Source organism: Erythrolamprus reginae, chromosome 1, assembly GCF_031021105.1.
Source record: "Erythrolamprus reginae isolate rEryReg1 chromosome 1, rEryReg1.hap1, whole genome shotgun sequence".
Classification (NCBI taxonomy): Eukaryota; Metazoa; Chordata; class Lepidosauria; order Squamata; family Dipsadidae; genus Erythrolamprus; species Erythrolamprus reginae.
Window position 1 is genome coordinate 140,022,262 of NC_091950.1, and position 27,691 is coordinate 140,049,952.

The 27,691-nt window shown below is 42.0% G+C and overlaps 2 protein-coding genes across 2 annotated transcripts in view; both read left to right on the forward strand.

Moving 5' to 3' along the window:
• Positions 1-8,730, forward strand: part of DDB1 (damage specific DNA binding protein 1) — a 33,902-nt gene extending 25,172 nt beyond the window's left edge. The window contains exons 20-27 of the mRNA XM_070767102.1: positions 138-302; positions 4,762-4,856; positions 5,000-5,170; positions 5,429-5,538; positions 5,639-5,808; positions 5,978-6,080; positions 7,705-7,828; positions 8,025-8,730. Coding sequence (XP_070623203.1) covers positions 138-302; positions 4,762-4,856; positions 5,000-5,170; positions 5,429-5,538; positions 5,639-5,808; positions 5,978-6,080; positions 7,705-7,828; positions 8,025-8,108 — 1,022 coding nt within the window. The 3' untranslated portion in view covers positions 8,109-8,730. The remainder of the gene's footprint in view (positions 1-137; positions 303-4,761; positions 4,857-4,999; positions 5,171-5,428; positions 5,539-5,638; positions 5,809-5,977; positions 6,081-7,704; positions 7,829-8,024) is intronic.
• Positions 8,731-14,378: 5,648 nt separating this feature from the next.
• The window catches only part of VWCE (von Willebrand factor C and EGF domains), a 35,887-nt gene continuing 22,574 nt past the window's right edge, over positions 14,379-27,691 (forward strand). The window contains exons 1-7 of the mRNA XM_070767193.1: positions 14,379-14,542; positions 19,962-20,056; positions 21,484-21,573; positions 23,158-23,286; positions 24,818-24,934; positions 25,051-25,167; positions 26,569-26,697. Coding sequence (XP_070623294.1) covers positions 14,433-14,542; positions 19,962-20,056; positions 21,484-21,573; positions 23,158-23,286; positions 24,818-24,934; positions 25,051-25,167; positions 26,569-26,697 — 787 coding nt within the window. The 5' untranslated portion in view covers positions 14,379-14,432. The remainder of the gene's footprint in view (positions 14,543-19,961; positions 20,057-21,483; positions 21,574-23,157; positions 23,287-24,817; positions 24,935-25,050; positions 25,168-26,568; positions 26,698-27,691) is intronic.

Genomic DNA, 27,691 nt, shown 5'->3' on the forward strand with positions numbered 1-27,691 from the left:
ATCCAAAGGGCCATGGATCATCTTGAGGGTCATTGAATTTCTGTAGGTTTTTGCAGTTGCATGCCTTATCCACATTGTTCCAAACACTACATTGGAATTGATACTTTATTGAGCTCTTTAACTCTTTTTGTCTTCAGTACTCCATGCTCACCAGTTCTTGCAGAACGAATATGCACTAAGCTTGGTCTCCTGCAAATTGGGCAAAGATCCCAACACTTATTTCATTGTGGGAACAGCCATGGTGTATCCCGATGAAGCCGAACCCAAGCAAGGCCGCATTGTGGTGTTCCATTATTCTGATGGTAAGGACTAACGTTTTGGATCTCTTTCTCCCTACAAATAGCTGAGTTGCATGGACTTGTTTCCTTTTTATTAATTATTATTTTGTCATGGAAAAAGTGGGTGTGCTCCTAGATTCTTTTATACTAAAAGTTTAGAATATTCTTTTCATCTGTTGTTTGGTTCATGTGGAAAAAAATAACCTGAACATCTGTTTTTTTAGAGTTTGGGTTTTTAAATTATTTATAATATGCGGAAGTTACCTGTATGGCTTACAGTCTTATGTGTTATAAAAGAGACCTAGCGGCAGATCAAATTAAATCATTGTAGCAGAACCATATATCACGGTCTGAAAAACAAATAAACGGGTTTTTAAAATAAAAGTTTTAAAGCCTTGGAAAATAGGGGGAAAGTGTTCGTTCCGCATTAATAAACCCAATCATTGTCGTCAGCCATTCAGTCATGTCCACTCTTATGGATCACTACTCTCCATGCCCCTCTGCCAGGCACCGTCAGATCCATGATGGTTATCCTGGTGTCATCCTTTATAGTGTCCAGCCAAAGGGTACTAGGGTGGCCCCTTCTCCTTTTTCCACTGATCATTCACAGTATGCTTGATTTTTCAAGTGAATCAGCTTGCATGACATGACAGGAGTATGATAGTCTTTGTTTCTTGGCTTCAAGTAATATTTTGGGTGAGATTCAGTATAGGACTTTGTGATTTTTGCAGTCCATAGGATGCGTAATAGTTGTCTGCAGTACCATAATTCAGAGGTAACCACCCTTGTCCTATCTATCATTTTTAAAGTCCACATTTTGCAGCCATAAGTAGGGATTGGAAAAATTGTTGCAATGGCTGTAAAACTTGGAAAAGCACAGAATATTCATCAAAATAACAATTTTTGCAATAGCTATCTATGTTTGTTTATTTATTTATTTAATTGGATTTGTATGCCGCCCCTCTCTGAGGACGCAGAGACATAACAATACAATAAATCCAGTTAATACAATTTTTTTTAAAAAAAAAAAAATCTAAAACCTTTAACAAAAACATTCATTAACATTCACCCAATAACTTACGCTAAAAACATTTGTTGGTCATGGGGAAGATCTAATTACCCCAGGCCTGGCGACAAAGGTGAGTTTTTAAACTCTTTCGGAAGGCAAAGGGGGTGGGGGCAGTGTGAATCTCCGGGGGGAGCTGATTCCAGAGGGCTGGCCCCCCCACAGAGAAGGCTCTTCCCCTAGATCCCGTTTGGTTAATGGGACTCTGAGGAGACCAACTCTGGGACCTCACCGGACACTGGGATTCGTGCGGCAGAAGGCCTGTTGGGAGATAATCTGGTCCTATGCCATGTAGGGCTTTTTTTAGGTCATAACCAACAATCGGCAACCAATGCAGTCTGCGGAGTGATTACGAAATATGGGCATGCCTCTTGGAAGGCCCATAAACGCTCGCGCGGCTGCATTTTGCACAATTTGAAGTTTCCGAACACTCTTCAGAGGTAGCCCCATGTAGAGAGCATTACAGTAGTCGAACCTCGAGGTGATAAGGGCATGAGTGACCGTGAGCAAAGACTCCCTGTCCAAATAGGGCTGCAACTGGTGCACCAGGTGAACGTGGGCAAACCCCTCGCCACAGCCGAAACATGGTGTTCTAAAGTCAACTGTGGATCGAGGAGGACGCCCAAGTTGTGGACCCTCTCTGAGGGGGTCAATAATCCCCCCCCCCCGATATAATGGACGGACAGATGGATGTGTCCTTGGGAGGCAGTAACTACAGTCACTCCATCTTGTCTGGCTTGAGCTTGAGCCTGTTGGCACCCATCCAGACCCTGACAGTCTGCAGACACCGGCACATCACTTCTACTGCTTCGCTGAGTGGACATGGGGTGGAGATGTACAGCTGAGTATCATCAGTGTACTCATGGTAACTCACCCCGTGCCCTTGGATGATCTCACCCAGCGGTTTCATGTAGACAGCAGGGGGGAGAGGACCAACCCCTGAGGAACCCCACAAGGTAGGGACCTAGGAGTCGACCTCTGACCCCCTGCTAACACAGACTGTGACCGACCAGAGAGGTAGGAGGAGAACCACCGTAGAACGGTGCTCCCCACTCCCAGCCCCTCCAGTTGGCGCAGAAGGATACCATGATCGATGGTATCGAAAGCCGATGATTGATCAAGAAGCACCAGGACAGAGGATAAACCCCTGTCCTGGGCCCGCCAGAGATCATCCATCAGCGCGACCAAAGCAGTTTCTGTGCTGTAGCCGGGTCTGAATCCTGACTGTCGAGGGCCTAAATAATTGGCTTCTTCATCAAGGACCATTGGAGCTGGAGCGACACCACCTTACTCTCTAGACTTCTCTTCTGGCGTTTTATTCCCCGGAGCTCCTTGGTGAACCAAGGAGATCTCCAGGGTCTGTTGCCACAGAGAGGTCACAAATGCGCAAATCAGTCTAGAGCCTCCGTCGCAGCCGTATTCCAGGCTGCAGCAAGGGACTCTGCTGAACTGTGTACATGTGAATCCGGTAAAACCCCAAGCGCCCTTTGAAAACCTTCTGGATCCATCAGGCGTCTGGGGTGGAATCTCCTAATCCTTAAAATCAAGCCACAGTAGAAAATGATCTGACCATGACAAAGGCAACGTCTCTAAGACCCTTAATATCAGATCATTACTCAGCTGCTCTGAGAGGAATGCTATGTTGCGAGTTTACCCCCTCTCATGGGTTGGGCCCTGAATTACTTGGATCAAGTCCATGGTTGTCATAGTGGCCATGAACTCCTGTGCTAACCCAGAGGATTCACCGAGCGATGGCAGATTAAAATCCCCCAAGACAATAAGTCTGGGGGACTCCACCGCCAGCCGGGCTACCTCCTCGAGTAGTGCAGGCAAGGCTGTTGGCATGCAGCTGGGAGGCAGGTACATGAGCAACAAGTCCACCTGTGCCCCTAGGTCTAGCCTCATAAGAAAGGACTCACAACCTGCAATCTCAGAAGCAGTGAGTCTACACAACTTGATGATCTTCTTGGCTATAATTGCCACTCCTCTCCCCCTTTCCTGGGGTCGCGGCTAGTGCCACACCTGAAACCTGGCTGGGCACATTTCCGAGAGAGGAATTCCTCCCTCTGGGCCCAGCCACGTCTCAGTCACACATGCCAGGTCTGCCTCCTCCTCCAGGAGTAAATCCTGGATGGGGGGGAGCTTTATTTATAGCAGACCTGCCATTAAGCAGCAACAGCCTGAACCCAGGGTCCAGATTTCTCTTGTCACAAGTTCTCCGGGTTGAGTCCATGGGGCCAGAAAATGGGACCGCTTTCAAGCAGCGCTCCCTTCTTCCCCGAGAACGGCCTACCCATGTCTCCTGCCATATCTGTCTCTCCCCAGCAAGTCCGGAATATTTCTTGTACTCCCTTTTAGCAATGTTGTATTGCTAAAAGGGAGTACAAGAAGAAAAACCTCAAACAATAATCTCAAAGTATGGTTAACTGGTCAAATAAGAAGATATAAATGTATTCTGATTCCTATTCTGAAGAGTAGCCTAAGCTTTTTGAGCCCTCCCATTGATCCTTTCACAGTGATTAGTTGCATCTAGTTGAGCTAAGAAGTCTTTATTTTTACCTTATTTCACCTTATCAAGAAAATTGATAGTTCATGTGAAATTACCCAGATCATTTTATGACTGTTGAAGTTGATGACTATTTTTTTTTAGTCAATAACAAATATTTGGGATGGTATTGAGCAATGTTGCAGAACGAGGAAAGATCCTTCAGAAAAGTAGGTAGAAGTTAAAACAATTATAGTTGTTACAGATTAAGGGCATACTAGACTTTAGTGTATGTTACATAATTGTCACAGAAAATGTTTATCACATAGTGCCACATACTTGCAAATAATTTACCCTGATTTTCAGGGGTAGAATTAACTCATTTTAGTCATTGTATCTATGTGGCTACTAAAAGTTGATACAGTACCAGCTTGATGGTACATAATCATAAAGAGAGCCACTTCAACACTTGAAATTTCCTGAATGCTTACAGCTCATCTTTATGAAGAAGTCCTGGCTGAGGCGAACATAAAGAAATTGTAACTCTTTAAAAAGGAGCATTAAAGACCTCCCTGACATCTTGTGCACCAATCTTTCTATGTCTTGCTTACATTTAAGGTTGGGTATTGCCATATTTCAGAAGATAATTGGAGTTCAGTTTGCAGCTAACATTTACATATACTCTGGATCTATAGTGAGCACAATACCTCAATTAAGTTCTAGAAGGTTTCATGATAGAATTTAAAAATATTTTGTAATATAATATTTTATAATATAATTAAGTTTATGCTGCAGAAAGCAAGGGGGGCTTCATATAATCCAAGGGGGAAGCTACATTTCATGGCATTCTTTTGTTGCTATTTGTAGCTACACCATGAAATGTAAGGAACCTGTGTATTTTTCAAGTTTTGTTGTATTAATGTGTATCCTAGGTAAATTGCAGAGTCTGGCTGAGAAAGAAGTAAAAGGGGCCGTCTATTCTATGGTGGAATTTAATGGAAAACTCTTAGCTAGCATAAACAGCACGGTAAGGTTTCCAAAGCTCTCACATCAGTATTTCTTAAAACTGGGCTTGCTTAGGGGACTGTAGAAGAGAAATGTTTTGGATTCTACAGTATTGTTCCAGATCTGTTTTAGCCTTACCTGTACAAATCTGTCTTGTCCAAAAAGGTGCGACTGTATGAATGGACAGCAGAGAAGGAGCTTCGCACCGAATGCAACCATTACAACAACATCATGGCACTCTATGTGAAGACAAAGGGTGACTTCATTTTAGTTGGAGATCTTATGCGCTCTGTACTTCTGCTTGCATATAAGCCCATGGAAGGAAATTTTGAAGAGGTATTAATTCAGTTTTGACCTCAGTGTGTATAATGGAAATCGCAATACAGAGTTTAAGAGAATAGAATATTTGGTGGCACAACCAACTACTTGTTTGTGTGTTTGGTTTTTTTAAAGTTAGGTGCCTAGGTTATTTTTGGTTGGCATTTCACTCTGCATTTTAAAACTGGTAGAATTCTACTTCAGGCCAGAAAATTATTTTATCTTTGTGGAGAATAGATTGACTTGGTAGGTTGATTGACTTGTATATTGTTACAGATTGCTCGTGATTTTAATCCAAACTGGATGAGTGCTGTGGAGATCCTGGATGATGACAATTTCTTAGGAGCAGAGAATGCTTTTAACTTGTTTGTGTGCCAGAAGGACAGGTGAGATGAACTTCTAAAAAGGTAGGCCGAAGTGAGCAAATAATAGGTTGGGACAAAGGGTTCACCCTATCCTTTTCCTAGTAAACGTTTTGTATTGCAGTGCTGCGACAACTGATGAGGAGCGCCAGCATTTACAGGAGTTTGGCCTCTTCCATCTGGGTGAATTTGTCAATGTCTTCTGTCATGGGTCCCTAGTCATGCAAAATCTGGGTGAAACATCTACACCAACACAGGGCTCAGTGTTGTTTGGCACAGTCAATGGAATGATTGGTAAGGTTAGATATTAAGCCAGAAAATTTTGCCATCTCCCCATATAGTCTGGTACTCGGGGAGGGCTTATCTGGCACTAATATGATATCTATGCTTTGTTTCCAAAGTGATCTTAAATAGATAACTATTAAATTCTTTTTAAAAAACAGTGCTCTGCCTTTATTCACAGGACTGGTGACTTCGTTGTCAGAAAGCTGGTATAATCTGCTGTTAGATGTTCAAAACAGGCTCAACAAAGTCATTAAGAGTGTTGGGAAGATAGAACACTCTTTATATCCTTTCTTTCTTGTGTTTATCTTTAACATACGTTATACTTGTGACATTAGCCATTAAACAAGCATGACGAATGGTTCCTGCCTACCAATTTACAGTTTGCAGCAGAGAATCAAATGGGTAGAAATCATTCCTCTTATATCTTTAGGAAACACTAGGGATACGATACTGTGTTTCTAGTCACAGTTATAACCTATGTCCCTCTGCCTCCCTTAAAAAAACTGCTTTTGCAGGCTGAGAACTCTCTTGACTGGAATATTTATGGGCCTTAGAGAAGTGGTAATATAACGCCAGATTAAAGTGAGAGCATATAAGTGCTTTGGCAGTGCCAGTCAAAATAGCTCAGCTTTTTAAAGGAATTTATATAATAGCTGTAGATCACATATTTTGCTAGAATTTAGTCTGATTAATTATGGTTTATTAGGTATAATTGACGGCATTGACATAATAAATTAAGATTATAAACCATTATGTACAAACTACAGTAGATGGGTAAAAATAGCTAGTCTATTTTACATTATGGATTAATATGTTGTGTGAACCAGACTAATAGCTACTTGCCAGACACTATAGTACACAGGTGTCAAACTCACCTTGTCATGTTGCCATCACGTGATGTTTCACAATGTTTTTCCCTGGGAATGTGTGGCCTGTGTTTGATGTATCCAGCCTGTGGACGACCATTTCAACACCCCTGCTATAGTAGAATTTTTACAGGATGAAAAGAGTACTAAACTAGTTTTCTAGGAATTGTAGGTAATTTGAGGTACAATATAAAGGGGAATTATAAACAGAGCATAAACAAGTGGTTACCATGATATTGAGTAATTATTTAGAAAAACTGCAATCATTGGCATCTGCAGTCATTGGCTTCTGTAGTCAGTCTACATCAAAAATGTATGGGTGAAACATGCCAAAGAAAATTAAAACACCATGAGAAGGAGAGGATGGCATAATTAAAAAATTTCAAGGGTGTGACCAAAGTTGAAGAACTATGCCACATTTAATATACTGTATATTCATTTAATTAATTACTTTTGACACAACATAAGCATGTAGGCTTTCAGGCTTACAAAATCAAAGTTTGAAATTTAGAATGAAAAATGTTTTTTTTATTGAACCTCCATACAATTTACATGTTACATAGAGACTGGGGTCAAATTCTGTTGATAACTATCCCTAATACTTCAGGTATATACATGATAATTTCATTAAATCAATTTTTTTTCCTCCCCATGAAGTTTAAAAAAATAATAATAATATTGAAACTGTTTAAGTTTTTGAAGAATTCATTATGGTGTGGGTTAATAAAGTACCTTTCATTCTTTAAGGTGTGCATGTTACGCATGTCATATAGTGTGCCTGCAAGCATTTTCTTCTGTGTAATGTTCCATACATCAAATATAATAAATCATATATAATATGACCATGGTGGCTAAAAGTTCCCAAGATTGTATTTTGAGCTGGTCTGATTCTATAGGATAATCGAGGAAGATTAAACACTTATATTGCACTACTGGTTCTGTTCTGGGTGATCAGTTTGGGGATACATACTTTCATTTTTATGGGAAAGTTGAAGCCATATTTTGCTGAGAGCTTTATTTCCTTGATTCTTGATTTTACCTGGAGATCATTTCATACAGAACGCAAGACAGAGCCAGCCACTGGATTTATTGATGGAGATTTAATTGAAAGCTTTTTGGATATCAGCCGACCCAAGATGCAGGAGGTGGTGGCTAACTTACAAGTAAGTTGAGAAAATTACCCACGTTGAGACAATTTTTGTTGTTGGCCATGACTTCGATTCTGTGCTTGATTATTTGATGAAGTAAAATTATGAACTAGGCTTTTGCAGTATCAGGATTAAGAAGAGGTATATACGCTTGCCCTCCAGTCTGCCACACGACTGTGCTTCAACTCTGCCTCTTGCCTCCTTATTTCAGATTGACGACGGCAGTGGGATGAAGAGGGAGGCTACGGTAGATGACTTGATCAAGATTGTGGAAGAGCTCACCCGTATCCATTAGCTGAATGAGAAAATATTTCCTGCACCTTCCTTCAGGATAGCATATGGAGTCTTTCCCGACTGGTCCCCTCGCCAGTTTCACTGTAATGCTAGAGCAGTAGCAATGTGCCTGGATGAAAGTGGGAAATCTCTGAACTGAAGCCATCTTGCTAAGGATTTGCAAATGCAGTGTTGACAGTTGACGACATTGTATTCTGCTTGGATTCACCATTCATCTGCCACCCAATAGTGGTCCAAGCAGGTTTTTCCCTCTGAGTAACAGCAGCTGGCAAAGATGTCCCTCTGCCCAGACTCTTTCCACACTTCATTTGCTGTTGTCTTTTAGACCCTCTGAATTTATTTTGTTCCTGGTGTTTTGAAGTGGAGGTCTTTCCCCATACGTGTTTGGATGAGAAGGTGGCTAGATGGCTGCAGGGGCTGTTGGAAAGATGGAAGTGACATTTAGCTCTTACAAGGTGCTTTCAGGATTAGGGCTGCTTAATCTCAAGGAACCCAATTGTGGGTAGCAGCTTCTCTATTCCAACAGCTTTGCTGCTTATTCAGGGAGAAGAGACTAGATTGCAATTTTTTTTCCTGTTAATTGGTTTTAAAATTTTACCAAATAAAAGTAGTCCAAGAGGAAAGGTTTGGCTGTTTTCAAAATCTTTTCATGCTTTTCTGAACTCCTTTACTGAGGAGGAAAGAAACTTTGTTCTATCATGTTTTATATTTCAACACTCCCATTAGTCCATCAATAGGGAACTGACTACTATAATTTCATTTTGTTTTCGTGTTTTCGGCTCAATAAGCTTGTAGAGTTCTTAAGGGGATGACAATATACTTCATTACCTCTTTTTTTCTCATTCTTGCCAGTAGGAGGCAAACCTTAAAGAAGATGGTGGGATTTTGTTATTGTTGGACTGAGAAGCACAGGATCCTCATTTCCCATTGTTCTGCTATCACATATTAAGAATTTTCATTCCCTTCTAGTATGTGAGAGTTAGAAAATACTTTTTTTTTTTGCATCAGACATTTTACTCAAGTTGTCTCTCTTTTCTTTTGGTAAAAGCTTGTGCCTGACTATTCTGTGATAGAGTCTATGGACTCTTCTTCAAATTCATCCCACAAGTTCACATCATTACATCACTAAATGCCAAAAGTTAAAAAATGCTTCACAATTCATTGATAAAAAGTTAAATGCACAGTGCAGCATGCCTCTACTGGATTTGGCTTCAACATTTTTACCCATTCTCATAAAACCACTTCATTCTCTTCTCAGAGGGACAGAGAAAACCTGATGTATGATGGACTTTCAGTTCCATCTACAAAGCCTGGATGTTTGTTTGATGTGCAGGTGGTGGTGTGGTTTATTTTGTGCTTCAGGGTGTTGAAAGCATTTGAGCAAACCTTAGAGGACAGAATATTTGTTCTAGGTGGTTCTAGACTCATGACATTCAATTAATGATGGTTCAACAGCCTCAGAAAAAGTAATCTATGATCTTTACTCATATTACAACCATCATACCACTTGCACAGTCATGTGATTGCAATCCAGGAACTTGGCAATTGGTTCCCATTTACCATTATACTTGCCGCATCCTGCAGTCACGTGATTGCGATTTAATGACTTTTTTTTGAATGATTTCCAGCAAGAAAAGCCCATCAATTGATTTGCTTCACGACTGTGTGATATGCTTTAATGACTGTTGTCAGTGGAAATTCTGGTCCCAATTGTTCATTGTAAGTCAAGGACTATCTGTAATGTTTGAAAGATCAACAACTTCTGGCACAACTTCTGGTACCTGCAGCATGTACAGTGTGAAGCAACATCCTGTACAAATCTTTCATGTGCTAGGTGATAGTGCTCCCCCATACTTTCTAAAATCATGCCCCAAACATTGTTTATGGCAGTTTAGATCCGTTGCTTATGTTGCATTTCACATCTGCTTAGATAAGTTGTTACGGCTTGTGTTGAATGCAACTAGCTTTCTATAAAATGGTATATTTTATAGATAAACAAAAGATAAACACTTGGAGGCGGGGGAAGCACTTGGAAATATATTTGAAAATGTTTTATACAATATGGAGGCTCTGTAATCATATCTTCAGCCTGTGATACTAATGGCCAAGCTGCTTGGTAGAATGGAATACTATCAAAAAGCCTGGCTCTATTCTCAGGAGGAATGAGGACAGAAATTTGAGGTTTCAGATATATTAAAACTAACTGCATTCTGCAGTTATTTGGACACAGCCTTAAATAAACTTAATTGTTTTCATTACATTTGCTGTCCCTGCTATAAGAAACCTGGTATGCATGAATATTCAGATGACTGAGCATATGCATTTCAGATATTGGAGGTTTTTGTTAAAATTACAAAAGCTCTGTTGTGTGGTAATATACATACAAAAAGTGTGGTGTTTGTTTCACAAGGGCAGATTGCTACTTTCATTACTTGTCCCTCCTTGTGGATGACCCTGATTCTTATTTTATTGTGAAATCACAATTGGGAAGTATCCCAAATGGGGGGAAAACGTGCATGCCAAAACTGCTATTAAAGGAAGGGGTCTATCCATATTTTTGAAGCCCTTCATCAATCTCTATTGTGCTTGCCTTATATTTCCAAATTAACACAAGAGGCATTGCAGTAATATGTAGTAAAGATTGTACAATATATTGAAATATGTCTTTGTTTTAGTACATTGAATTTCAGAGTGCAATTGATGCAAAATACACTCCTTTTTGATAAGATGCTAATACACGAAACGGGAGAAAAAGAAATTTCAATATTTGCATAGATGTGTGATGGGAATATTCATATGACATTACAAGTGAGTCATTTCAAGAAAAAACTGCAATGTGTCACTATTTCTTTTTTAATAGTAATTTTATTAAATGTAACAAAAAAAACCTAATACAAACTAAAAGTGCTGTATATAAAAGAAAAAGGAGGAAAAATTATAGTGAAAAATACACATGTAAATATTTTAGCAACTTATCACCTCTTAAACTACAACAAATGAACTTTTTTTCCATATGCCATTTATTATCTACAAATGATCCTTAATGTCTCATGGTTTAGTTGTGGTTAGCAAAAAAACTGAAGTTTTTTTGAATAAGAAGCAAATTGTTTTCTTCCTCAGAGGGAAAAAAAAGTCCAGTTGCCTTTTGAAGAAAAAAAAAGCACTTTTGAGTTAATACAAAACATTCTTAATATCTAGATGCAGTGAATCTGATACTGATGTTCAGGACTTTTTGATTCCAAGGGAGCTAATTGAAATATTACAATTCACCTATAAAAAACACAAGATCATGACATTTGCATTGCTGAATGCTTATCAAGAATAAAATATACAAATAAAAAGGTTTAGTCCTTTAGGGTATATTTCTAAACATGCATATGCATAACTCTCAAAAATCTTCCTGTTTTAGAAAGAGCACGCGATGTGTAAGTTTCCTGTCTCCTTGTTTACTTAATATCTATGGAAGACTTGGAAGCACAGCCCTTAAAGTTTATTTCATCACCCAGTTTTTAATTGATATTCCCAGGATCACACTCCCTTGAACCTATAAGTCAGTTGACCAACAAAAAATGGATACCTAAAATTGTAGAGCATTACAAATAAACACCAAAAGGAGGTTTTCCTGAAGGAATCTTGGCATCCTTTTCCAACATGAACAAATGCAATTTGAGCTATAGGGTTTTGTAGCCCAAGTAGCAGCAGAGTAAGCAAGTAACTTTCTCCTTAAAACTATCAAAAATGATGACGCTGCTGTTTTCCTCCTGCTCCAATAAATAATGTGACTTGTCATTGTAGTGTAAGTATGGTAATAAACCTAGGTGTCACTCCACCCTGCATTACAGCACTCTAAAGGATGGGATAGGGGCAGAAAGGTGGGGCCAAGTGCTCTAGATGAGCACTTTTTGTATAAGATGTGAATTAGAGATTTCTCAATGATTTGGAGGAAAGTCTGATTCTCAAATCTAGACATGTTCCATGTGTCAATCTCTTTCTATTCTCTAGTTCCTCCCATCTCACAATAATATCATCTGACAATCAAATCTAGTTTTTGAAGGAGAAAGCAATAAATTCCCTTTCCTGCCTTCTTAATCTCACTAGTGAAACCAGGGAGGCAAGTGCTGCACTATGCAGGTAAACATGACACACCCCGATTGGAAGAGAGCTCCTCCTGGTAATAAGAATCCAGGGTTTGTTTTATTTATTTAGGTAGGTAGGTATTGGTAGTATACAAAGATACAACACTTTATATACATGATATTGGTACTAATAAAAGGGAAACATTAGGACAGGGATGGTAGGCACAGGCATGGTGCTGCTGCTGTGCACTTATGCATGCCCCTTACTGACCTCTTAGGAATTGGGTGAGGTCAACATTTGATACCTGTGGTCTTATGTTTGAGAGAAATCAACAAAATAAATTTGATGGATTAATCTTTCAGGCAGGGAAATAGAATAGATGATCAAGATGGGGTTTTGGCAAGATACAGTTTCATGAATTTGACCACAATCTGCAAAAGCTTACCTGAAAATACCGTAAGTCTTTTAGTCTGTAAAATGCTAATTGAATTGCTTCTGCAATAGGAGTATTAGTGCTTTGAATACTGTATTTCAAAGTTTAAGAGTTAAAGAGGAATGCTCTGCATCATCTGCTAAGCATAAAAATAAAACTTGTTTACATTCCCCAAGTTGCAAAACCCTGATGAAGCTTGGTACTGGATTGCTTATTACCTATCAGTTGCCTGTGGGGATAACACTAGTTGAGCCAAGAATGGCTGTTTGGACAATTCCAAATGATACATTAGGGGGAATCCTTGTTATTAGAGTAGTAGTGGTGGTGGTGGTGGTGGGATGCAATTTCTGGAGAAGAACAGCCACCGGTGTAGTTATTGAAATAGCACAATAGCTTAGTCTACTGAGCAAGACTTGCTATTTTTCATTGAGACTTTTAGTCTTTTCCCTTTGCCTGACCCTTGAGAGAATCTATGTTAATTATGCTTTTCTCTCTGATGAATTTCCTTCTTGAACTTCTGAACTGGATTAGAGTGAATCATATTAATAGCTACGATTATTTTTGCTATGTGACAAGTGTACTGTTTTTCTCAATGACTGTCATTAATACAGTATTTCTATTGAAGAATACGTGCGGGCTAAGCTCTTTTTATATGTTCTTATATGTATAAATACATTAACACTGCTACAGAAACACATGTGCACTGCTTGATAATCTCCAGTCCTGGAGCAGGCGTTACACTAAAATCTTAACGCTGGTTGCTTCGTTTTGACATAAATTGGTGTGAATCGTCGTTAAACCAGGTTTAACGGCTTAGTTTATCGGGCTAAGGCAAACATCGGTTATTCAATAAAACAAGTTTATGCAAACCCTGCTTAACATAGAGTGCTGGTGTTTCAGAACGCGGTTTTGTCCACCTCAAGCGACACCTGTTGCTGTTTTCACAAGTGGAAATTCCGAAACAACAGCTGGGCAACTGAGGCGGTTTTGTTTTTGTTTTGGGGTTTGTTTTTTATTTTATTTTTTTTTTTGTTTTTGTTCTCTGCTTTTTCTCTCTCCACGCTTTTCCCCCTTCCCCCCTTTCCGGCCCCATCTTTGCAGCTCCACTCTGGAATAAGGCCCCCAATGTATTGCAGGGGGGGACGACGACAACAGCCTAGTAGTCTGTTATTCACAACGGGTGCGCCTCGGATCTTCATTCCCCTCAGAGCCGCTTTGTAGCCGCGGCTCCTCTTCGGTCCAGACGAGAAATTATCCCGGAGAGGGGGAAAGGGGGGGGGAGGGGGGACATTCCACATGCCAGATGTGGAAAAGGGTGACTCCTAAAAAAATGGGGGGGGGGAGCTTCAAAGCGGAGCAACAAAGCTGCTGTGTTTTGAAGCCCGGGGGCCTCCCCGGTTCGTTTGCTCTGCGCCGCCCAGCAACCCCCCCCCCCCCAGGGTGGGGCGAAGCGAGTACCCTTTTGTGTACACACGCGCACGCACGCACGCCCTCGCACACAGGCAGTGCTCCCCCCCTCCAAGAACACCCGGCTGGGGAGCCCCACCGCAATCTGAGCCTCCTCGTGGGGAGGAGCTTTCTCCCCATGCGGCTGCCCCCCAGCTCTGATCCTCGCTCCCCCCCCCCCCTCTGCCCTGAAAGAGCCCCCGGCCGCCTCTTTTTTTTTTTTTTTTTTGGTAGGAAGAGTCCAGACAGTTCAAGCCATGCTGTAGGGGGGCCTGGGGGGAAAGCGAGGGGGCGGGCAGGGACGCGGGAGGGCAGGGAAAGAGGCTTCGGAGGGAGCAAAAGCATCTCCGCGGGCTGGGAGACGCTGTCATGTTGGCCGGGTTGCTCTTCCAGGCTGCTTGGGTGGCTGTGCTCCTTCACGGCGCTCGGGGGAGAGCCTACACGGGAAGGAGGAAGCTTGCCAACTTCGCCGTAGAGAGGTACCCCTCCGCTGCTCTGGCCGCCGCCGCCGCCAATACCCGTCCTCCAAACGTAGTAGAGCTACAACTCCTCTCCCCTCCTCCTGCCCCAACCCCCTCTCCCGCCACTGAATCCCCCTCGGACTGACTAGAGAACGAGACAACGACGCCTCCCCGCCATTCCCCCCCCCCTTTACGCCACACGAGCTGGGCAGCGAGCGCTTTCCGCGCTTTCCACGGCGAGTGCTGAGGGAGGAGGAGGAGGCGCAGGAGGGAGTTTGGGGCAGCGTTGGTGCGCGTGCTGGGAGACGGCGGCGCTTTTGCTGGGGGAAGCGGGAGATGGCCTGCCTGCTTTCCTTCCTTCCTTCCTATATGTGCTACCTTGGTGTCACTGTGGGCCATGCCCTCTCCAGCTTGGCTGCACGTCTGGAGTGAGCCAAGCGGTTGAGGCTTTGTGTTTCCCAAAGCTGCCGTTCAGGGCTGAAGGTCCAGTTAAGCCAGTCTGCCAAAAAAGGACAAACAAAAGTTGGCTACACAACTGAGGTGATTGTGCCTGTTGGAAGCAAGATGGAGGGGGCCAGGGCCTGTTTCCTTCAGGGAATGCCCCGACTTCAGGATGCCGACTCGTCCATTGTTTCTGTGCATCTGGGGCAATGGGCAGCTTGTTTCCATAGATGTGCTTCTGCTGTATTAGTGATAATAATTAGTTAATTCTATTTCATACTAAGGGAGAACTTCTGCTTCCATTCTTCATGCCATATGTCTGGCTGTAGCCTTTTCAATATACGATTTGATTGCTTATTTGTACCTGGACTGTCATTAAGTGTTGTACCTTATGATTCTTGGTGAAAGTATCTTTGCTTTTATGTACACTGAGAGTATATGCACCAAGACAAATTCCTTGTGTGTCCACTCACACTTCGCCAATAAAGAATTCTATTTCTATTCTATTCTATTCTATTCTATTCCTATTCTATTCTATTCCATTTTCCATTTTGTTCTGTTCTATTCTTGAGATTATCAAGCAGTGCGCATGTGTTCTGTTCTTTTCTATTCTTGCATGTTCCAAGTCCTATTTAGTTTTAACAGTCTTGTCTCATTTTATTAATGCAATTTGTAAGGTGGGTGCTCTGTTTTCTTTTATGTGAGAAAAGAGCCTTCCTTTGCTAGCCCACCAGGGCCACTTTTCCATCATTCATGAGCTACCTGAACCCAGCACAGGGAACCGATTGCATCTCTATTCTGTGCATGAAGATAGTCCAACTGAGCCTGTGCAATGAACAAAATAACCATTAGACTCCATTGAGTGACGTCTCTGTTCTCTGGCACGTCTTATGCAAAGACTGTGACTCCCTCTGGTCAACATCCACACTTCTGTGTCCCTGTCACACCTGTCACAGCATAACCTAATTTTTTTAGAGCTGGGAGGTGCATTATAAAGATAGCAATTGGCACAAAAACAAGTGGGTGGGGGAGGGAGGGGAAGGAATGTTTTGGATTTATTGTCAATATGCTTAGCACTGATAACCCTCCTCCACACTGGGGAATCTCTTTCAGGGTCTTCTGACTAATTCTCCCCCCAGGGCTTTGTGAACACAGCTGTTTCTTTCCTTTTTTCTTCCTGTCTTGGGTCATATATGAGGATGTCATCATTTCCCTTCCTTATATGAAAAAGCCTCCCATAGACTTCTCCATCCCCCTACTGGGAATTGACAACTGCTGCTCACATTCATGTATCTTCACTCTCCACCTTTTCCATCCATCCACCTTTGTTTTGCAGCCCCCTTTTCCCTCTTTCTCTCCTCTTCAGCAAGCTTTCTTCCAAACTTTGGGTCAGACTGGCAGCAGTACCCAAGTGATTGAGGAGATGGGGGTCATTCCCTGCAGACATTCCCCCGCTCCTAGTGGGTCGCCTCGGGGTTCTCCAAATCAGAAGGCACAGACATGAATTTGTTCAAGGTGAGACGACCCTGACTAAAGTCAGGGGAGCTCCTTTTATTGTTTACAGACAATTAGAGGATAGGATGCATGTGACAAACCAGGTCCAATACAAAATGATTGTACAATACTGCAGCAAAGTTCATCCAATTGGAAAGGTACAACTCAACAGGTAATTGAGGTACTGAAGTGAGGAATTTTGCTGAACCATGCCTTTTGTGGAATGTGCTTTGGTCAGGGAAGGAAGGACATTGTCTGGACTTTAGCATAGGTTAAACCTGAGTACAGTCCTTCAGCTATACACAGGAATTTCCATTTGCTAAAAGTCAAACAGGGGACAACAGTAAGGGTCCAGTAACCTGGACACTATGTTACAACAATTCCCTCCCCCCAAGCTCTATTGCCTCTACAACTCTACCTATACCTATATTGCCTGTATAACTCTACTTATATAGTAGTCTGAACCAACAGGAGTGCTGTCTCAGCATTTTCCTACAATAGCCCTGGCTTGCAGCCGGGTCAGTTCATCATCCTGCCCGACAGTGCAGCTGCATTTCAAGGCTAGAAAATAAGTTTCTTCTCCCCTGTTTTGTCTCCATTTGTTGGGCTCATGCCAACGCAACAGCAGCTGTGCCAGGTCAATAAAAAACAAATCCCCCATTCTCCACGATGCTGGCAGTTTCCCCCAGTTCCTCAACATTGAGCAGACTAACTTCCATCTTAGCTCTTAACTCCAGAGGGAACTCGGTGAAGACAGTTTGTAGCATTTATTCTGGTGCTGCAGGGTAAGAAATTTTGCATTGGTGATAATTCCTGCCTTATCTCCCTCTTGGAATTTCTCCTACTCTCTCTGAAACCAAGGCACCATAGCGCCTTGTACTCAGCTCCTTTCGCAGTGATCAAAAGAGAAGCTCCTTTCCTATATATGCCACCCCATCACCATAATTCTATAACCTGCAAATGCTTATAGTCAGGAAATGAAATAGGGTGCTTGCTGAAAAACTGATTCGTTTGTTCCCCCAGCTTTTCTGTCCTTTTCCCCCCCTGTCCTCATCCTCTATCATCCTGGAGAGTAGACACTTGCACAACAATCAGAGTAAGAAGGGTGAGGCTGGCGTGCGTGGTTGAAGTTTAATTTCTTAATTAATTAAGATCTTACTCTTAAGGATGAAGAGAGATGCTTTCAGTGTTATCCCTCTTGTGTAAAAATCACTTGTCTGGCTTTGGCTACTGTGTTCCTCTGACTAGGCTGGAAGGGATATTATCTTTTGTTCTGCAAAATGTTTTGGACAGCCACCAGATCTAGCTACTATAAACTATTAAATTGATAACTTCTGCAACTCTGTGTTCCCTCCTGCCAAGAAAGAACGGTTTCTCTATGTAATTTGATCCACTGTACCTTTCATCCAAATAGTTTTGTTGTGTCTTGAACACAGCATCAGATTTTTAGTCCAACGTGCTGCTATGTTTTGCTTTGTGCCAGCACTGTGTGTCCAGCTAGAGAAGCTCTGTGGCTGGCTTAAAGAGTTGCAAGTCATATTGCAGTTTGCCCAGTATTTATTTTATTTTATTTATTTATTTTGTCCAATACACAATGAGAGTTTTAGTGGGTACAGTGATCCCCCGCGTTTCGCGATCCTGATCATTGTGAAAGGCTATATCGCGATTTTTCAACCCAGAAGTCAAAACACCATCTGCGCATGCGCGCCCTTTTTTCTATGGCCACGCATGCGTAGATGGCGCCGGGCAGATCAGCTGCTGGGCGGCTTCCCTGGGTCTTCCCCCTCTTGCTGGCGGGAGGGCGAGCGGCGGGCATCAGCGAGGAGTTTGCGTGGGCGGTGGGGAAACCCCAGCGACGCTTCCCAGCTGAGTCCTGAAGCCAAACACGGAAGTTCGCTTCAGGACTCAGCTGGGAAGCGGCACGAGCGAATGGCGTGGGCGGGCGAAGGGCGGGCGAGCGGCAGCGAGGAGTTTGCGTGGGCAGTGGGGAAACCCCAGCGCCGCTTCCCAGCTGAGTCCTGAAGCCAAACGCGGAAGTTCGCCTTTGCCTTCTGGCTTCAGGACTCAGCTGGGAAGCGGCGCGAGCGAACGGCGTGGGCGGGCGAAGGGCGGGCGAGCGGCGGGCGCGCGGGCAGGCAGGCGGCGGACAAGCGGCGGGCGGACAAGACAAGCGGCGGGCACGGCAGCAGCGAAGAGTTTGCGTGGGCGGTGGGGAAACCCCAATCTTCGGCTCCTCGCTGCTGCGGCGGAAGTAAAAACACCATCTGCGCATGCGCAGATGGTGTTTTTACTTCCGCACCGCTACTTCGCGAAAAACTGATCATTGCGAGGGGTCTTGGAACGGAACCCTCGCGATAATCGGGGGACCACTGTATATATATCTATATATACATAGTAAAATACATGATGAAGGTTATAGAGGAGATACTCATAGTAAAATATATCTATGAAAGAATAGAAAAGAAGATATAGTAATAGAACATATCAATGAAAGAATAGAAGAAGAGATACAGGAATAGAAGAAAGGTATAGGAGATATAGGAGAGCAAAAGGACAGGGGACGGAAGGCAATCTAGTGCACTTGTACTCGCCCCTTACTGACCTCTTAGGAATCTGGATAGGTCAACAGTGCATAATCTAAGGGTAAATTGTTGGGGGTTTGGGGATGACACTATGGAGTCTGGTAATGAGTTCCACGCTTCGACAACTCGGTTACTGAAGCCATATTTTTTACAGTCAAGTTTGGAGCGGTTAATATTAAGTTTAAATCTGTTGTGTGCTCTTGTGTTATTGTGGTCGAAGCTGAAGTAGTTGCCGACAGGCAGGATGTTGCAGCATATGATCTTGTGGGCAATACTTAGATCTTGTTTAAGGCGTCTTAGTTCTAGGCTTTCTAGGCCCAGGATTGAAAGTCTAGTCTCGTAGGGTATTCTATTTTGAGTGGAGAAATGAAGGGCTCTTCTGGTGAAGTATCTTTGGACTTTTTCAAGGGTGTTAATGTCTGAGATGCGATATGGGTTCCAAACAGATGAGCTGTATTTGAGGATGGGTCTGGCAAAAGTTTTGTCAGCTCTGGTAAGCAGTGTGAGATTGCCAGAGCAGAAGCTACGTAGGATTAGGTTTACAACTCTTGAAGCCTTCTTGGCTATGTTGCAGTGGGCTTTGGCACTTAAATCTTTTGTTATTAGTATACCAAGATCTTTAACTGAGTGGGGATTATCTGTGATAATTTGATTATTCAGTTCGTATTTGAAGTTCAAATTCTTCTTCCCAATGTGTAGGACAGAGCATTTGCTAGTTGAGATTTCTCTGCATACGTAATGCTCAATTACTATGTACAAACAAAAAGGGGGAAAGGAAAGGGAGGGAGGGAAGGAAGGAGGGAGGGAAAAAGGGGAGGGAGGGAAAAAGGGGAGGGAGGGAAAAAGGGGAGGGAGGGAGAAGGAAAAAGGCAGAGGGAGGGAGAGGGCAGCTGGATCTCAAAGTGCCTCTTCCATTGTAGGCGTCGCATTGGACCACATATTTGTCTCTCTGGTTTTGGAAGTGGATGCTGTCCTGGATGGATACCATCTCCAGGGAGTGGACAATGCACACTGCGTAAGTTTCTAGAACTTGTGGCAAAAATCAGTTAGCACTACATTATTATTACTTTTAATCTTCATTATCAGATGCTCATTGATGTTTTTCTGCAAGGGTTATCATAATCTTAAGAGAACACACAAAGGATTCCAAAGCAAGGCAGACAGGGAACAACAGCAATACTGTAGATAAGTCCTGCAGCTGATGTGAACAGTGAACAGCAGAGCTACCCTTTATGAGACAACTAGGACCAACGTCCCACCATGCTATAGATCAGGGGTTTGCAACCTGCAGCTCTGGAGCCACATGTGACTCTTTCATCCTTCTGCTGTGGCTTCCTGTTGTCACAACCACCAATATGCGATACTTGCTGGCATGTGATTTATTAAGCTTTTCTACCCATCTTTTTTTTTTGAAGTTCAAAATGTTTTTGTTACATTCAGAAATAAAAATGTGTTTTCTCTGTAGCAGGTCATTGATTTAATAAATGCATCACACTAAGGTTTTTTATACATAGCATAAAGGTTAAAAAAAAAGATATATGCAGTGTTATCTTCATTTTAAACGTCAAAAGGGTTTTGTGGCTCCCAATGTTTTTCTTTTCTGTGGGAAACGGGTCCAAATAGCTCTTTGAGTGTTTAAGGTTGGAGATTCCTGCTTTAGATGATTGCACTCCAGTAAAATACTTAACACTGAAGCTCAGTTTATAGATTTGCTATTATTATTATTATTATTATTATTATTATTATTATTATTATTATTATTATTATTATTATTATTTGTATGACTCGGGGCAGCTCACAACAGTGATAAAAACAATACATGGTAACAAATCTAATAATTAAAATCTAAAATAACAGTTTTACATTACAAATCTAAAAAACAAACAAACAACCAACCCAGTAGATAAAATACATACACACAGTCATATCATGCACATAGGTACATAGGCAAGGGGGGGATATCTCAGTTCCCCCAAGCCTGATGACAGAGGTGGGTTTTAAGGAATTTACGAAAGGCAAGGAGGGTGGGGGCAGTCCTAATCTCTGGGGGGAGTTGATTCCAGAGGGTCGGAGCCGCCACAGAGAAGGCTCTTCCCCTGGGTCCCGCCAGACGACATTGTTTAGTCGACGGGACCCGGAGAAGACCAACTCTGTGGAACCTAATCGGCCGCTGGGATTGGCGCGGCAGAAGGCGGACTCGCAGATATTAGGGCATTTTCTTCTTCCAACTCATTTGGGAAATCTAATTTTACAATTATTCTATTGATACTCTTACCTACGTTTGATGAAGTGTTGCTTACTTTAGAACTAGAAAACTACAGTCCTCCAGATATTGCTGAACTAGCATCCCTTACCATACTGTCTGCATTTCTGCACCCTCCTGCAAACCCTCCCCCCACAATTATTGCCAAATGTAATGGATTTTCTTGACCCTCCACCTAGCACTGTGTTCCTTTGGCTGTGGCAGTGGCTTCTGCATAGCTCCCAATGTCTGTGCTTGCCGGGATGGAAGGCAGGGCATCACCTGTCAAGGTAAGCTGTATTTCATGAAATGCTATCAGCAGTACTGTTTAGTGATAGAATGTATGATTCTGTTAAGATATTCATGACATGGGAGAGCCAATGGTAACAAGATCAGCCAATGAATAGGCATAGCAAGGAAGTCAGCCAATGAGAGTTAAACACGTCTGAGTCGGTGCAGAGAATCGAAACTGAAAGCATAAGCTTAAGACTGGGTGTGGCTTTTTTCACTCTGTTCTTTGTCCTCTCTGATTCAGCTTAAATGAAACTACCTTAACTGTTCTCTGCAGCCTTTGTGTTTACTTGTAACTACATTGAAGAAGAACTCTTCTAATGGTATTGTAAATTCATCTGTTGCTATGTTTATAAAGAAGTTGAATCAGTTATCAGTGTGTGCTTCTGGAAATTGATTTTTCTGCAGCAAAATGTAATATTTCCTATGGAGGGTTTTGCCTGGTACCACAAGATGAGATGCTCAGTTTGTGGCTCTAGGATATATTTTAAAATCTGGGAGTCATAACAGAGAACCTATAGAGAACTTTTTATTTCATTCTATTTCTTAGTTACACATCATTTTTCCATAATAACAAAGCCAGAAACACCTGTGATGCAGTTCCTCTATAGTTATAGCTCTCCAAAGGGAGAGCTGTATGTTAGGTAAAGATGACACAACTGAAAAACTGGGAAATAGGTAAAAGTTTCCTGAGATAGGATAAGATCATCTGTGCAAAATGACTGGCAAAATTCTGGTCTAATACAGTATACGTAGGAACATTTATCTAGCTTGTCACAGTGTAGGACTTCCAAGGATTCTGTGCTGGACACTTTAGACAGGAGGGGAAAACTTGTGCTTGTTCAGATACTGTTAGGCTGTAATCATCATCAATCTTAGTTAAATGATTAATAATTGTGGACTTACTTTATTTTATTGGCTGATATTGTTATTATATCTTATTATAATAAAGTTGTTGCAACTTTTAAGTTTATATCTTGCCTTTCTGTTTATGTATTTAGAAAAGTAAAATGCCATATTTTTTGGTGTATAAGATGCACTCCCCTCCCAAGTGGGTGGACATATCTATGCGTCTTATACAGCAAATGTTACCAAAGCTCCACCACCTGCTGGCCCAGAGACTTCAGCCTCTGCCTCCCAGCAATTTTCCTCCTTGCAGAAAACAGTAAAAAGCCTGGTGAACTTCAGCACAGCCTGCTTTAGCACAAGCAGCTGATTGACAGTTGGCTCTATCTTCTGGAGTACCACCTATGAGCTGTTCCAGGCTACAGGGATAGCCACTGCCCATTGCCATCGCCCACACCACTGTTGCCTAGCACTGCCTCTGCGCGCCCCATTTTTGGCCCATTCCAGGTGGCGGGGATTGCTGCTGCTGCCTATCCCCACTGCCTGGAATGGACTGAAAATGAGATATGTGTAGGTGTCTAGAGGTGATGTTAGGTGGCAGTAGCAATGGTGGGCAATGGCAGTGATGGGCAGTGGTGATCCCTGCAGCCTGGAACAGCTCCTAGGTGGTATTCCAGATCCAACCATCAATCAATTGCTTATGCTAAACCAGGCCGGCCCATCTTCTTTTTTTACAGACCTACCCGGAGCCTGTGGGGAGTATGGCTGTGACCTCACCTGCAATCATGGGGGCTGCCAAGAGGTGGCCAGAGTGTGCCCTCTGGGATTCTCTATGACCGAAACAGCTAATGGTGTACGTTGTGTGGGTAAGCCAGAATATGGGATAACTCCCTCCCTGGGAGACAGGAGAAATGGACCTTCAACACAAGGGTCACAGGAAAATTTTACACTTTTATACCGAGCAAGTCATTGGTCTTTAGTTATACCAAGATTGCTCAACATGTAGCCACTCAACTATGGCTCCAGAATATCCCTAGATCCTGCTGCTGAAATCTGGTATGAGCAATCATTTTCATTTTTTTGCCCCCAAATGAGAAACAAGTCACCAGAAGTCCAAAATGTTCAGTTCTAACCATTCTTGTAATATCATATGCCATATGAGTCTTATATATTTTAGACCAATGTTTCCCAACCTTGGCAACTTGAAGATATTTGGAGTTCAACTCCCAGAATTCCCCAGCCAGCATTTGCTGGCTGGGAATTCTGGGAGTTGAACTCCAATTATCTTCAAGTTGCCAAGGTTGGGAAACACTGTTTTAGACCACTCTCTGGGGTGGGGGAGGGTGGGTAGGAAACAAGAGGAAAGGAAAAGGGTTTACCCTCATCCAAAAGATTGCCTGCACCGGGATCAATAATTATAATACATGTTGGATGGTCCAGCATTTCAGTATCCTGAAATGTATTTTTGAGCATAAGACTTGTGACTTGGGGTCAAAGTTAATATGACTGACATTTGCTCAGTGGCATGTTTTCATTGGAAGACTTTCTTGGCACACAGATATACAAATACGTCAGCAACTCAATGCTAAACGAGCATTGACCAAATTAATAATACTGAGGTTGTGCTAAGAGGGAAATGTGTGGTAATAGGTTTAGTATTCTAAAATGATTCCAAATGAAATCCGAAAGTAAAAGGATTCTGTTCTTCAAGTCAAGCTCAACTGCTGACATCACAGGCATGACACTAGGAAAGCAATTCGTGCTGCCTTCTTTGAAATGTTTTTTCAAGTTCTCCATACCACCCAGTACTCTGTTATAGCTAGCCCACCTTCTGATCATTCAGTAGTCCCCTTCTTGGGCACTTTGACATGTGCTATTGGAAAGACTGGATGCCTGATTTCCACATATTACAACACTGGTCAATCACTACATAGGTGACTTGTACGCATGACTTTAACACTCTTTAAGAAGAGAATTAGATCTGTCTTTTAAAATAAGAGTTTGGCATTCTTTGGAAAAAAGTTCTAGCCCTATGTTTGATAAGTAGAACTAGGATTCTCTTTTTCCACATGGCACAGACGTTTGGTGTAAACCAGATGGTATCCTGCCACCTCTAAGTTTATTTATTTATTTATTTATTTATTACTTAGATTTGTATGCCGCCCCTCTCCGAAGACTCCCCACATGAATGCATAAAGTTTCCCACTGATTCTGGAAAACCCCATCCGATACTGGGAAGGAATGAGGGGAATATCTTTAAATGCATTGCTGTCCTATTACCTAAGAGATGTCTTAGTCTTCAACTATGACAATTTACTCCTCCATTTTTGTTTTGTGATGCAGCTGATCTCATCTTCTGTCTTCATATTTGTTGATCCACAATATTTTTTTCTGCAGATATTGATGAGTGCCTGAGCGCTTCTTGTGAGGGCCTTTGTGTGAACACAGAAGGGGGATTTGTGTGTGAATGTGGCCCAGGGATGCAACTCGCCACTGACCGCCACAGTTGTCAAGGTGGGTCAAACTGGAATTACAGGAGAGGTTTGGATGAATAAAAAGAAAATGCGGAAGGAACGTTGGTAGGATAGATTGTCATGGGCCAATGATGTTAATCATCTTCTTGATCCCAGACGCTGATGAATGCCTAACAACACCTTGCCAGCAGCACTGCCAAAACAGCATTGGCAGCTATCAATGTTCCTGCCATCCTGGATTCTACCTTCATGGCAACCGACATTTGTGTGTGGGTAAGTGATTCTGCTTTTTTTTTTGGAGAATCCAGCAGATACCTTTACTCTAAAAGAAGTGGTTTATCCTAGCCTGAAAGCTGAATCATTTGAAGGATTTATTTCCTTTCATTTAAAAAATGACATCCGGGCAGATACGTTATCATAACTGCTTTAGTTTTGGGGAAAACCTGTTTCGACTGAGACTCTAGGAGGCTGCAGAGTGGTTTCTTCTCAAAATCAGAGTGACAACACTATTTGGGTTTCTAAAACTGCACTTTTAAAAAGGGGCTGATTAGTTTCTTTGAGTTCTTTGTCATTTACATCATACACGACAATATCACATATCTAAGTTCGGCAGATATATTTTCCCAAATTAAGAAATAATGATGGAAAAGTTTTCCTGTTCCATATTGTGGTGATATAAGGCAGTGTTTCCCAACCTTGGCAACTTGAAGATATTTGGACTTCAACTCCCAGAATTCCCCAGCCAGCATTTGCTGGCTGGGGAATTCTGGGAGTTGAAGTCCAAATGTCTTCAAGTTGCCAAGGTTGGGAAACACTGATATAAGGTACCCTCTCTACACACAGATGCGTAAGCTGCATTCAACATCAGAGCTATGAGATGCCTCCTCATGCATGATACAATTCGCAGAGGATTAACTTCCCATTTCTAAGAAAGAATTAAGAAAATTGAAAGACAGCCCACAGTTATTTGTTATCTATATGCTATCTGTTGCATAGCATGGTTGTTTTCTGTCGAAATTACCCTAGTATTCCTAAATAGCCTACAGCTTCAAATCCTGGTAAGGGTACGTCTAGCAAAACAAGCTCGAAATAGATCTATACTAGGCTCCTTTCCTTTTCACTTACCAGCAATTATACATTGCTCAAAAAAATAAATAAAGGGAACACTCAAAGAACACATCCTAGATCTGAATGAATGAAATATTCTAATCGAATACTTTGTTCTGTACAAAGTTGAATGTGTTGAAAACATGTGAAACTGATTGTCAATCAGTGTTACTTCCTAAGTGGACAGTTTGATTTCACAGAAGTTTGATTTACTTGGAGTTATATTGTGTTGTTTAAGTGTTCCCTTTATTTTTTTCAGCAGTGTATGTATGTATGTAACATATTTTTGCTGATAATGAAAAGGAAGGGAGACTAGTATAGATCTATTTCGAGCTCTTTTGCTCTCTTCAGCTAGCCATACCCTTACCTGTATTTGAACCTGTGGGGTCTACTTTGCAAGGCAGCAGCTTTAAACTCTATATATACCCACACTCCCACCCATTCCCACCCACACATATACTATACTTTCTGGCCCTTTATGGCTAAGCAGGAAAAATATCTGCACAGATACAAGCTTGAGCTGACCTAGCTGTGGTGTAAGCCTGTAGTGCCCTCTGTCTGGTGCAGATGTGAATGAATGCCGCCGACCCAGCGGGAAGAGAACCTGCCAACACTCCTGCCACAATACACTGGGGAGTTTTATATGCAGCTGTCATCCAGGCTTCCGACTCGGCATGGACAGATTGTCTTGTGAAGGTAAGAACTGCCATATAGATCATCCTACAAGAAAGCCTTCTTGGTCCTTTGCATTGCATTGCATAAATTATTTGTTTATTGTGGTAAAAACTGATCAATTAGAAAAGTTCTGGGACTATGGAAATATGTATGTGAGCAGTGGGAGATCAAGGAGATGTTGGGAAATGTGTAAATCCATGTTTGATAAGCCATGTTTGGTAAGCCAAAGTGATTCAACCCAGCAGAGACTAACTTGCTGCTGTAAACTGCCTAGGATGGTGACTTCATTTGTTCAACTATGGGAAAGAAATTATAAGAATGTTTTATAGATGACACATGTCACTGGAGAGAATGGCAATAAATGTTTAAGGATAAGTCCAGAAAATGTTGGAAGTGTCATCAAACTCCAGCATCTTATTATCATATGTGGTGGACATGCACAGAAGCAAGAATTTTTTGGATTAAAATACAAATGTGGTTAGAAAAAATGTTAATAAAATATAGGATAGAATTGAGACCAGAGACATTCCTATTGGGGATCTGATCAGAAAAATATAGTAAAGAAGACACTTATCTGATGGCACATATAGTAACAGCAGCGAGAATAGTATTTGCACAAAATTGGAAAAAAGCAAACATACTTGAAGATGGACAGATTAAAAATAAAAAGACTGCGCAGAAATGAACAAATTAACACTTAGATTAAAAGATAAAGAGGAATTGTATTACAACACATGGGAAAATTTTTATGAATGGTTGGAAAAAAATATGAATGAATAAAGGGAAAATAAGAATGAAGGAGAAACAGAAGGGTGAAGAGGAAAGAAGAAATGGAGGGGCAAGGAGGGTGAGGAGGGGAGAAGAGGGCAGGAGAGAAGATAAGAGGATGAAGGAGGGGAGCAGTAGGAGAGAGGAAAGGGATGTAGAGAAAGACGGAAGGGAGGGAAAGGAAAGTAAGAAGAGTAGAGGGAGAAGAGGGAGAAGGGTTATGGGAAATAACAGGAAGTAAGGGATG